Source organism: Charadrius vociferus, unplaced genomic scaffold (assembly GCF_000708025.1).
Source record: "Charadrius vociferus isolate BGI_N301 unplaced genomic scaffold, ASM70802v2 scaffold509, whole genome shotgun sequence".
Taxonomy (NCBI): domain Eukaryota; kingdom Metazoa; phylum Chordata; class Aves; order Charadriiformes; family Charadriidae; genus Charadrius; species Charadrius vociferus.
In genome coordinates, this window is record NW_009650093.1 from 737,105 (window position 1) to 750,075 (window position 12,971).

Below are 12,971 nucleotides of genomic sequence, written 5' to 3' on the forward strand. Positions count from 1 at the left end.
AGGCATCTGACGATTTGTTCTGTGCTGCCAGACGCAGAGACGTTGTCTTCCCCAGTACCACTGCTGGGTTATTCCGACTTGGGTCGGTGCCTAAACCGAACCCTGTACTTAATTGACTCAGCCAAGTCGAAGGGAACACACAGACGATGCAGCGACAGGGATTCATTAGGTTTAACAGCCCCAGAGCCCCAGGCCCACCCTCCCCCCTCTCCCCAAGTTACTTGGTGCTGTTTTAAAAAGTCTGGGTGTCACGAAGCAGTCTCTTCCCCCCAACAACAGAGTAAAAGCTCCACAGATTTCGCTGTCTACCTGGTGGTCAAGGTTACAGCAGCAACAGCTGATGCTGCTTCCAGAAAAACATGGGGTGGTGTGACAGGCAGGACTTTAGGATTGCTTCAGTCGCTTCCGTGGGGGTCCCAGAAAGGGACACTGCGCAGAGGCCAAAGAGCGATATGCCTCTGCCACCAAATGGGGATGTGACACTACCATAGACTTCCAGCCTGATGTCTCCATGACGTCAGAAGCATGACTAGAAACAAGAGAGAATAAATCTGAAGTTATCAACTGGGGATAAAAAGGATTAACTAAATAGATTCTTTCCACACGCCCGCGAAACTTGATGTTTTTAGTGCACTGTTTTAGGATCACTCTGGATGTACGTTAGATATCTCTTGCGAAGATTGCAAGCTTTGGCTCTGCCGGCACAATTGTATGCCGGACAGTCCTTCAAGTTAAGGATGAAAGGCTCAAACAGACATGATCCCAGGCGAGGACAGCAGGAACAGAATGCTGATCTACCCTGACTACTCAGGAGTATTTTAAATCAATATAGAAAGCACTGAGAAAAACTGTATTAACTGACAAGTAAGACTAAAAATGTTTCCAGACATCAGCGTAGCTGATAGTCATTTTCCATCTACTGAAAGGTCTGTTCTATTATGAGTTGCAAATAGTCCCTCAGTATCAGGCACTACCTGATATTCTACTGCCTGAAAATTCTTGCCATCTTGGGAAGAGATCCGTAATAGCTCACAGAGACAGTCCTGCCGGACACTCGGAACAGTCCCAGCAGGACAAGACTAACCTGCCCTTAGGGCAATGCCGCTTCTGGGATGCCAGATAAATAAAGGATGACAACGGGGGAATAACAGGGGAGAATCTCCCCTCTACGTGACAGTTCACAAGTTGTGAACCCTGTTGCTAATAAACAACTCTTTCCTCCAGGTTTGTTGCACCCTGGAACAAAAGTTCACTCACTAGTTAATGAAGTCCACTGCTTGAGTTTTCAGTTGATCAGCACTGTGTAGGTCAGCCAGAATGAGGATCTCAGCTGCATTTTCCACGGACAGGTTACTGCACAGCGCATCCTCACACATCACCTTCAGGCGTTCTAGAGCGTACTGTAAAATACAAGCCCAAGTACAGTTACAAAGAAGCAAACATCTAACCAGGCCTGATGTGAAGCCTTACTCGTGCTCCTTCACTCTTCAGTAACAAACTACTACTCTATTATGCTGAGCAGATCTCTCTGCTTTGCTATATGCATCTGGACTGCGCTCAAAGAAGTAGTGACCAGCAAAAAAGGAGAATCATGATGCGCCCACCCTGAGGAAAAGCAATGGAGAGGAAACATACCCACCATAACTCTCATCCCGGCCTTCTTGTGTTACGGGCTTACTGGTGCTGTGTTCATGCTTTGAAATGAGAATTTCAGGTCACCTGGAATACTTACTACCTCGGTTACTTCAAGGCACAGAATGCGAAAGCCAAATCTTTATTCTCACTCCAGTACTGCACGACAGTATTACCCAGGTTCAGTGGGAAGCCCTATCTAACAGTGAATGCTCCATAGGTGTTCCAGGGATGTTTAGGCAGTTTTCGCTCAATTTCTTTGCCACTAACGACCTGCACATTACGATCAGCCTTGCTCAAGTCCATGCTACTAGTTTAATACTAAAATGTTAAACAAATGCCCCTGGTTTCTTGTGGCTATCCAGCTGGGAACAAAACACCACCGTATGTCTGTAATGCCCTGGCAAAAGCTCTTATTCTGACTTCACATTCTCCATCTAAGAGTTTCTGCCATTCAATCGTCCATTTGCGTCAACATTTTTTAGATCCAGCGCGTTGGGCCATGTCAATGTTTTGAGCAATTCAGAGGATATGCTTAGAAGAGTGCTGCCTAATAAATTTCACACTCTGCTTTCTGCAGCACTTCAGTCAGTACCGAAAGACACAGACACGGCCAAGATTTTCAAAGGCAACACAGCGGTCTCGGGCAGACCTCAGAAAGGTCAACACCCAGAAAACTTTAAGCCACTCATTATCAAGAAACGAAACCCAAACCCCATGCCTCAGTCTTTTAGAATACTATAGCTAGGAACTGCGAGACTGAGATACTTCTGAAAATCTTGGTATGTGTGATCTGATTATGGGGTTTGCCGCTCTTTGGATGAAACAAAGTGAGTATTTCTGAATATTCTAGATCCCATGACTCCATTTCACAGGGATTAGGAAAGTAGTCAATTCTAATGCAGTTCCTATATAAGTAATAACATTAGCACTACATAAATTGTCCTGAAGATTAAACACAGTTAAGTCTCCTTCACGTTATGACTTCAAATTGAGTGACATTTCTAAAAAAAAATAAATATCTATAAGTTTGTTACATTTTTTTAACTGGCAGATAACTGCCTTTGAGACTATCCTTCGTAGTGTTTATAAGGAGTTTTAGGACAACTTAGAGATGACATGGTATACAAGTTCTTCAGTATGTGAGGCCGCATTCGGAAAAGACACAGGTTTGTAAGGATGCCTGAACAGAGAGCTGGTGACAAGCTCATTTGCGTGACGACGGGAGCGCTTGCCGTATGATAAGCGCTATTACTATAAATCGATTTTACATTCTGATTGAGATTTTCATCCCATTATGATTAAATTTAAATGAATAATTTTAGATTATAAAAACATTTTTTCACTTAAGACTCGGCGATAATAATTACTTCAATTGAGGCATGGCACTCATAACCAGGACAGTTTTCTCCCACCAGAACATGTTAGAAGGCAAATCAAATTTAGTTGCTTAATCTGTATCAATACCTAAAACAGTTTCAACTGAGGGGCAAGCCATTAGTTTATATTATTGTCTGTCAGTAGCTTAAAATGCAGCAAACGAAGCTTAAAATTATGCTTTTTGTAAACTGAATATTCTCCTCCACGCATGTACAATTTTTATTTCGATTTTCACTACAAATAGCTCAGCTTCTAATTACATAGTTGGGCAAAAGTAGCCATTCTGGTCTCTCAGGTACCAAGATTTCCCCCCTCCCCCCCTTTCTTAATTACACTTAAAAAAAACACCCTACCTAATAGCATACTTACCCAAGAGGCTGAAATAGTATCTCCCGGGTTGAGAAGACGTGCTTTGTTTTGGTTTTGGTCTAATTACATATTTTCCCCAAGAGACAGGAGGAACTCAGAAGAAGCTGTTTCAGTCTCTTGAGTAAATATTAGATGTTTTATGTGCTTTCATGAAAGATTTTTTATTTCTGCTTTTAAAAGACACACAATGAGTTTAAAAGGAAAAAAACCCTACATTAAAAGCCAGGAAACTCAAAGTTAAAGCCTACACGGTCCTTAATGTACTGCTTCTTACTTACACTTGTCTCAGTTAAAGATGGTATGCGAGCTCTCAATCAATACTCTTTAAATATTGAATAAAATATGTGGCAATGATTATAATCGAGCCAAGAATGTCCCTGCATTATTTCCCATTTTAATTCTAGTTGCAGTGGCCCAATAATGGCATATGGAGCATTCCACCTCTACAATCAGCGGGTTTGATGAAGCCCAGGTCCGCAGTGACAGGGAATTTGATGGCCGTGGGGTGGTTGCGTGGAACAAGGTTACATGCATCCACATCTTAAAATCCACCAGCCTAACTGGCACCCACAAGAGAATCCAAGGACTGAAGAAGCATGGAGACTGAACTACGGTCTCACCCCTAGAGGTGGTCCCTCCAGGTCAGAGTTGAGGCACATTGGCAGGGCAGTGTGGAGAATCTTGCACTGCTGCTACCCGTGCTGAACCTGTTCGATGGATAAATTCAGGACTTTAGTCTCCAGTGCTGTCAAACTGGCACCTTTCACCAGCACTAAGTTCACTTTTAAGAGAAAAAAAAAAAAAAAGAAAAAGGAAATAAAATTTTGGTTATATATTACGAATTTTCACTAGTTAATACGGCTCGCTGGCCAGCACAGCACTCTCTTCGGTCCTTGGTGCTGCAAAGGGAAGGAGGCAGCGGCTGGCTGGCTGGCAAGGCCACGGAGCTGCGCCTGCTACACGGGGACTACCGGCAGCCTTCCAGTCAGACCATCCCCGACACCTCCCTGGCAAGGACCCTGCAAAACCACAGACGGGTTAGGCAACAGGGCTTCCTTCAGCGCACCCCCTTCTCTCCATAAACAGCAGGGACTGCCGCTGCAAAAAGAAAATAAACAATAGGACCTTCCCACTCACGGCTATCCATCACTTTAGAGCACTTCTTAAGCTGCTGATACCAGCCAGACCAGAAGGAGAAGCAGGCCCTGTTTGCTAAGACAGAGTACTACTTTTGAGATTTGGTAATAATCACACTAAAAAAATATCACCAGGTCCACCTTGAAATTGTCTTCTCTCCCCCAGTTGTTACGTTAGAGTATGCTGAATAGAGGTGTCCTCTGAAATGTTAAGAAAATGCTTAAAAATGAGCAGTAGACACAAAAATTCCCGATTGTTATATGTTAAGATATGTATCTATAGAGCTGTAAGTATCTTAAATGTATCTATACTACATCCAGGTTTACCACAACCAATTCAAAGAAACTGCCCAACCACTACGATCACATGAAACGCTTACTGCAGCAACCTCCGAGAAGCTCTGTGTAAAGCAAGGCACATATCATTCCTGGTTCTCTGAACACCCATAAATCCCAACTGTACCTTGTCAGCAGCTGCCAGCAAGTCATCAGCCATTTTGTCAAGATTTGGTGCCTTTCCCGTGTAAATAAAGCACATCATTTCCTTAAAAACTTCAGGCTCCACATCATTGATTTCAACCCGATTCTGTATCAGAAAAATGAAGTTTATTAAGATCCTGAGAAGATGCTAAAGGCTTCCTTCTACCCAAGCTCTTTCAGTATTCAGAAATTTGCTACAGAGAAACTACTTAGAATGTGTAACACTTGCAAAAAAAAAAAAAGAAAAGAAAAAAAGAAGTGGATTGAATAAGAAAAATTTTAAGTTGTATTTCACATTCTCTACTTCTCCCTATCCCACCCCAGACTCTTTACCCAAGAGTAACAAAGGCTCTTTCCCCAAGAGTAACAAAGGTAACAATTGCCTCCTTGATCCCTTTCTTCCTCCCTTCAGGACAGCTGAAGCAGAGACCTGCATCTAATGTGAGAAAAACAGTTAAAAGGTGACAATAGTCCCAAACACTACCTACGAAAGTTATCTGACCAGTGATGCTGAGAGTGACTAGAGAGCTATTCACCTAGCCGGAGAGGTTCTCCTGCCTTCAGGACTTACCTTTTTACTCTCTTCCATCTCATGCTCAAACATGGCGCTGAAAACCGGGGAACGCGCTACGGCAGTGGGGAAAATAAAACACAGTTAGAGATGCTCTTTTACTCTTCAGGAGGAGCTAAGTGCAGTCTGCCGACACCTCAGTAACTCCTGCTACTTAACGCAGGAAAAATTCTCCTACAGCAGATAGGGCAAATTGGGTACAACTGGTAAAGAAGTCTAGGTTGTGACATAACGTAGCATGGCCAACGTAGCTTCAAACTGGGTATAGGAGAATTTCTTATGTCCTTTCAACCAAGGCTGAAGAGTACACAGGCGGTAAGGTATGTGTCTTGACTTTACAAGAAAGTATTCCTCTGAAAATGCGGTGACTTCTCCCTACAAATACTTTAGGAATACATTATAGCACCCTACAGCCACAAAATATTCCTCCTACCACCCTCACCGTGGCAGGCGGTAGGCAATTAAATACGGAGTAGATATTTCCTCTCCCCATAACAGTTCACAAAACAGTCTTTCACTACAGCTTTGCAGTTAAAAGCGCTGCAGAAGCCTCCGTTAAAAGAAGTAACTCCAAAAAACCCACTTGCCATCACGCTGTCGTCTCCTATCCCGCTAAGGCCCATCCAACTCAATACCGACCTGCTAGTATGGCTTTGTGAGCCTGGAACTCCTGGCCTGCAACGCACAGACAGCAGTCCGTGAAGCGTGAATTCTCCCAGAGTCCTCCCAATTCATCCGCCAAGCGGCATTCTGGTACCTTCACCATGTTCATAGTGTTCTGGCCGGAGATATTGACAGAGTCCTGTACCACACTCACCTAGAGGGGGAAAAGAAAGCAAATAACCCAAAACCTCAAAAACCCACAGTGGAAAAACTAATCTCCCTACAGGACATTTTTATTTCCAGGGCAGGTGAAGAGAAATGCAAAGCAAAACCCACACATCTCAAGCAGAATCACTGTATGATTAAAAATGTCTTCATTTTTAAAGCATCCTTTCTACCCTGCCTTAACCCTGTTCTCTGCTCTGTAGTATCCATTCCAAGTCCTAAGTCACACCAGCAGATTTTCTTCTCAACCCCAAATTAACAGCACTTCTACGCAATTTAATCATAACTTTATTCGATGGTTTCATAAGGAAGTGGAACCTTATTTTTCTGCTTTTACAGACACCATACCTGACCTAGTTTTTTCCTTCTATCAACACTCTGAAACCCTCCCCAATCAATAATGCAGTACAGACAGCAGTGCAAATGAAAATGAAGTATACAGAGAGCTTCTATCACCAAGCGCTGCATCCACACATGTATGCAAGGGCAGCGTCTGACCCCCCAAATGTCTTGCTGCTTCTGGTTCTAAATGTCTTTGAGAGTTCAATGCTTCATCACGTTGCGAAATAAAATAAAAAAAAACCAACCCTAAACAGTAAGTTTTTTAAAAAAGCAGCTTTATGTCAAGTAATTAGGGAGATTTGGAGAAGGCTGATAGATTCCTGCTCTAAAGCATGCATGGCCCATACTCGCCATACTGGCTGATGAATAACCCACACAAAGGGAACCGTTAAGAGCCTATTCAGCACAGAACCATTATTGTTAAACATGCAGTAAATCATACGCCTTCTCCAGCAGACTCCAATTAGAAAAGATCAGAGTGACTAATACTACCCCGCTATAACAAAGAATAAAGGAAGAAGCTGATTGACAGGGAAGCATACGTGAGACCATTTCCTGGATTTGCTGTCAAGTCCAAGTTAAATTTCAGTTCTATTAATAACCAACGGACAAAGAACAACGGACAGCAAAGGAAGCTTCACAGTTATGTAAAAGGAGAAGTAAATGATGAAGTGAGAGTGAAAAAACCTGCTGACAGCACATATCCCCACTCTTGAGAAACCTCCAGTGGGTTTCTGATGGCAGCCACATCTTGTATAAACTATACAACACTCAGAAAACCAAATACCAGATGCTGCTTGAAAGGACACCAGTGATAAGCCAGAGCAAATGGGAGGAAGCTAATATTCTTCATCATTAATTTGACAGCTACAACATCTTTTGCCCTGTGACATCCAGACCAGCAACACGGACTCAAGGACGGGTGAAAACCCATCAGATTCACTAAAAAGGAATCCTAAGATGTAGATCCCTTGCTTGAGTCCACTACTGATTACAGATCAGCCAAAAAAGACTTGCAAACTGTGTTTCAAATCAACAAATAAATCCTCTTCATATATGAAAGACAGCCAGTTACTGGCATGAAAATCTATTACATGGCTTTTTACATAAGGAGTTTAGGCTGGTAGATTCCAAGCGGTGACCAGCCTTAGAGGTCAAAATAGATATGGTTTTCCTGAAGCTATTTTCAATATCTTGGCAAGGGAACCAATACTACCTGGCTCAGAAGACAGCTATTACCATAACTTTGGGAAACCGTTCTTTTTGGAGATTTACCAAAAATGATATTTACCTATGATGTTGGAATATAATTTAAACAGCAAAACGTAATGCAGTTGGGATACGAACAATCAATCCCACCTGCAAAACAGAGGTCGAAAAATCCCCAAACAGACAACTTAACAAGGCCAGATTTGAAATGCTTGACAAGGAACATCATTCTCTGCCTTAACAGCATTTTCAGCAAGATATTATCTGCGTTCAGCACCGGACATGAGCAGGGAGCAAAAGGCTTTTTCCTTTTCCCTTTAATAAAGCAATGAGAACGTGCACCAGAGACACTCAGCAACCTTCTGATCTACAGAACACTCCAACATGCCCCCACATAACAAGCATCTCAACATCCAGTATCACTAACTCCTCAGAGAGTTTCTACGTACAAAACATGCTTGCTGAAAGTACAGATGTGAGCAGCATCACTTGGCACCTGTGGCCAGCAGGGAAGCATTAGAAAAGCATATGGCCCACCAGTTTACATGCTAAGAGACTTATAAGCTCAGGGAAGAAAAAGGGAAAAAAAAAACCCAACAAAAAACACACACACAAAAAAAAACAGAGCGAGAGGGAGAAAACCCAAGACCAAGCTGTTGAAAGTTCTCGCCAAACTGTTTCCAGACAGCAAAACCTTCCCCCTCTGATACCACTAAACGTAAGATTTCTTACATCCTAGACTGTAAAACAAACTGAAAGAGAAAACAGAAGGTATCAAGGCCAGGTGAAGCCAGCAGCGAGTTTTCTCTTCATCCAGAACAAACAAAACCCCTGAGCTGAAAAGGGAGTAATTCGGTAAAGAGCGCGCTGACTTGAATAAGCGCTGGTTGCCGAGACTGCTGGGGGATCTCAGGTTTATCTACATCACACCTCGCAAATTCCCTTCTCAGACGTTAATTTCTGAGTTCCACTCCACAATTATAAGTCTTCTGGCTCTTTTATTTATGAAAGAGAGTCTAATTGCCAGATCTACAGAGGTGACATCCAAGACACTGTCCCCTTCTCCCCCCGTATTGCTACGAGTGTTAAAGGAAGGGTTCCCCCATGACAGTAATAATTTACGCTACTGATTGAATACATATCCTTTAGGAGATGTTTGTTAAATACGTGCATATTTATGACAGCAAAACAAAAGGACCAAAATAATAATAACAAAAAAATACAGCTGTTGAACAACTTTGACTGAAGCGTTTCTTTCACTCCTGAAAGAAAACACAGCAAAAGAAAAGACTCCCATAGAAAACACTGCAGGAGACCCAAGGAGAGAACAACTTGTTCTACCTGTCTTCTGGCAAAAATCACAGCTACAGGAGGTATTTTGCAGTTAAAAAGACAATCAAAGTAAGACGGTAGAAGCTCTGAAGACACTAAATTAGACAGTTTTCTCATTAGGTTTTCTAAACTTAAAAATCTAGACTGTCTGCGTCTTTGTCTGAAATTAGTATTAGTGAAATAATAATTTTGTAAGCAGTTGCAGAAAAATACAACCACAATGAACAGAAAACTGTGGTTACTATAAAATTCCTTTATCTTAAATTTTTCTTTTTGTTGGCTGTATAGACACACTTAGGAAAACAAACAAAACTCTTCTTTATTCAGTAGGCAAGTATTAGGCGGGCCAGTTTCCACCACAGAGCTGGTGTCGGTTATTATCCCAAGTGAGTTTCAAATTACAGAGTACAAACAGATGGATGATAATACTAAACCAGAAGTGAAATGATAATCAAACGTGCTTAATTCCTACCATCGTCACAGGTAAAAGACAAATATAAAGTAACAAAAAATAAATGGAAGTGAAATGCGATGAATCACACACAGAAAAAGCCACCAGCCACACAGGCACACGCTCGCACACAAATAAAATCTAAGTGCCATATAAACATCCAGTATTTCTCCTGACACCTCTGACTCCTTAAAAGCAACGATGAAAAATAAGGTCACATCTACCTTAAGCTAATGGAACCACTATTCTTTCAGCTTCACAGGAAGACTTACCTCACAGAAGAGAGTGAGTTTGTCATCTGGAAGAAGTCCATTGGCCTCATCCAAAAGAAAGTCTCTTCTAATAAATTTTTTGAATCCCCAGTCCTTGCCTTGTACAAATCGATATGCTCGCTGGCTCTCTGAAAGAAAGAAACGGTGCTTCAAACACCAGCTGAGTGACTCGCTTGATCAAACAGCGAAAGGCAAACAACTGACCCCATCAGACAGAAAGAGTTTTTACACACCCATTGCTTTTGTTTCTTCTCCTTTAGCATTCAGGATGGAGAATTTGAACTTTGCCCGAACTTCACTTTTTGGACAGCTCACCAGCAACAGATAGAGGGATAGATAATCTTTACTTTCTTCGTCCAAGCCTTTAGGGTTCACACGTAAACACCTGTAGAAACAGGCATCTGAATGAGATGTCAGGCACAGTTTTTGGCAGGTCATTCATTGCTCTCAAAGAAAGGGCATTGTAGAATTTTCACAATAAAATATACTGCAAACAAGTTCTGTTTAACAGCCACTGAACCACAAGGAAATAATAGACAGGTAAATAAAGTGCAACGGTTTGTTACTGTCAGCCTCATGCCACCTCTCCAGGAGAAATAATAATATACAGGCAGTAATTATGGGTAAAACAATAAAAAAAAAAAAACAACACATGGGGGAAAAGAGGAGGGGCTGTGTGTCTGGTTTAAATTACTGAAAAGCACCCTAGATGTCAACTATCACAAAAGGAAAGTGAAATAAATAGTAGAATGGAGGCAATGGATTCGAGGAAATCCAGAGAAATGGTACGTAAAATTCCACAGGAAGCAACTGAAAGGAAAAATGGATTTCTGGAAGGTTGGTAGTTTCTGAAAAACATAATACTAAGGCAAAAAGAGAAGAATACTCCTTTGTGAAGAAAAGGTAGTAAGTGCAGGAAGAGGCTAACTCATAAGCACTTCCATGACCTGAAACTTGACACAGAATCTAACGAGAAGCAAAAACTAGGCCAAATGACTAACAGCTCAAACACACAAGGACAAAAAAATCCGAAAGATCTAGACATTAGAATGAGATCTGACTAGCAAAGGTTATAAAGGTAAGTAATTTAATAACAAAAAAGCAGTCCAAGGAAAGCACAGGTCTGCCACCCAAAGGAAGGGAACACAAATTGTATCACACACACACTAAATTATTTAGTGGCTGATTTGCCGCAATCTATCCTAAGGAGGTTTAAAGAAAAATGCTAAAACACTTAACATCACCAACAAGGGATAAAATAAGGAACCAGGTGTCCATGGATCTACTAGGTCAGATGCGACTCACAATAGATACACATTCTGACCAAAGTTCACTCTGAGTTACTGGAAATTAATTGAGAACTCGGCTAAGATAAGAAAGGTTTTAAGGGAAAGGAAAAGAGCAAAATTGATGATATCTTTAAGAAGCAGAAACTCTTGGGCAGAAGGAGTTATAGAACAATGTTATTTCAATCATCTCTGTGTGTTGGAGACATCTCTGTCTCCAAATTCACAAAAAGTTACCATAAAGAGAAAGGCAATACAGTAGCAACAGTTTTAACTTGCAGCATTTAGAGTGCAGACAAAAATTATCTCTTTAATAACATGGAATATTGGGGACTGAAACCGGGAGGTTGAAACAGAGCTTGGGTACACTAACTGTGGACTCTCATTGGCTTATAAGAACTTGTTAAGATAAACATCAGTCAAAAAACCCCAAACTTGAGACATCAGTAATCCTCCACAGCATGTCTCTGCTTCAAGGCAGGATGCAGACTCCCTTCCAGCCACGGCTTCCACTACCTCTGATGTTTTCCATTATCAGAGAAACACTGCAAATATCCAGATCCTCACATTTGTTTTGTGTGTCCAAACACTACACTGAAGCAATAGCACTTTCTCCCTGCGCTTATGTTGTACATTCAAAGAAGCAAGAACCCGTGTGGGGCACAAGTGTTTTTTTTTTTTTATCTACTTCTGCTGTTATAGAACCCCAAATTCTTTTACAGTTGTACAAAGAGGGTGAGCCTCTCTGCTCTATTTCTTACCATTTGAGTTTATCATTGGCTCCAGATGAAAAGGTTGAGCTTTTGATGACCTCACCCATTTCTTCTCGGCAGAAGCTAAAGTTGTTTATGGTCCACATGTAGGAAAACTTCACCACTTTGATCTTAAAACAGAGGATAATAGGCGGTTTAGGGTCATCCTCATTCACCATGGCCATCTTAAAGGCAAAACCTGAGAACTTGGAAGTTTTACTGAGTCACTTGCGTGACAAATAACCTCCAAGCACAAGACAACAGTGTCTGGAAACGGCTGGCAGTAGCAGCTGGACCACTCCAACTCCTCCAACTGCCTCCTCCAAAGTTCTGCCTAGCGCACAGGACAACATTCTACTGTTGCCTTGGTAAATGCCCAGTGAGCATCATGACATCGTCTGAAAATCAGACTCCAAACTTGTTCTGAAGAAATGTCTTACCACAGCTTCTAACCATGTTACATCAAGAACATCTCAGCACAGTGTGGACTTACTCACCTGAGTGTAGCACCAGCTCTCTGCTACAGGTCCACTCGACATTTCTGCCGGAGGGGGAGGACTCGGCACCCTTGACATCGCCAGTTTGAAGATTAAACAGAATTTCACAACTCAGCAGAAAAAAATTATAATTGATCTTCACCCTGTTGGTCCCCAAAAATAGAAAAAAACCCACAAAACTAAGAACAAAGGAAAAAAAAAACACTTCAGGAGTGCTGTTAAATTTTACAGGACACAAGTTAAAGCCATCATGTTTTCTCCCTCCCCCCTAGCACCTTCAAAATATGATGTTACATTTAAACGTTTTAAAGTGTTACCATATGTTTTCTGAAGAGGGAATATACCACCTCCACTCATTCTTTCAATAAGCAGCTCCTTATAGGAATAAGGCTAGCATATAATCTCCTTTAAGGAGTTCAAGACCCAAATAGGAG

General features: G+C 41.7%; 1 protein-coding gene across 1 annotated transcript; it reads right to left on the reverse strand.

Moving 5' to 3' along the window:
• On the reverse strand, window positions 1–12,615 carry SPOP (speckle-type POZ protein). The gene is made up of 9 exons (XM_009892204.1): window positions 12,538–12,615; window positions 12,050–12,171; window positions 10,236–10,387; window positions 10,003–10,130; window positions 6,208–6,385; window positions 5,569–5,624; window positions 4,981–5,103; window positions 1,258–1,400; window positions 1–529 (listed from the first exon to the last, which is right to left on the reverse strand). Exons 1-9 carry the CDS (start codon window positions 12,613–12,615, stop codon window positions 385–387), a joined length of 1,125 nt encoding a protein of 374 aa, XP_009890506.1. The 3' UTR covers window positions 1–384.
• Window positions 12,616–12,971: the final 356 nt, after the last annotated feature.

Excerpts from the sequence above, each read along its gene's own strand:
- SPOP (XM_009892204.1), bottom strand. The coding sequence starts at position 12,615 with ATGTCAAGGGTGCCGAGTCCTCCCCCTCCGGCAGAAATGTCGAGTGGA. Across the intron at positions 12,172-12,537 it reads AGAGCTGGTGCTACACTCAG|ATCAAAGTGGTGAAGTTTTC; the intron begins GTGAGTAAGTCC and ends CTCTGTTTTAAG. Across the intron at positions 5,104-5,568 it reads AGATGGAAGAGAGTAAAAAG|AATCGGGTTGAAATCAATGA; the intron begins GTAAGTCCTGAA and ends TTTCTGATACAG.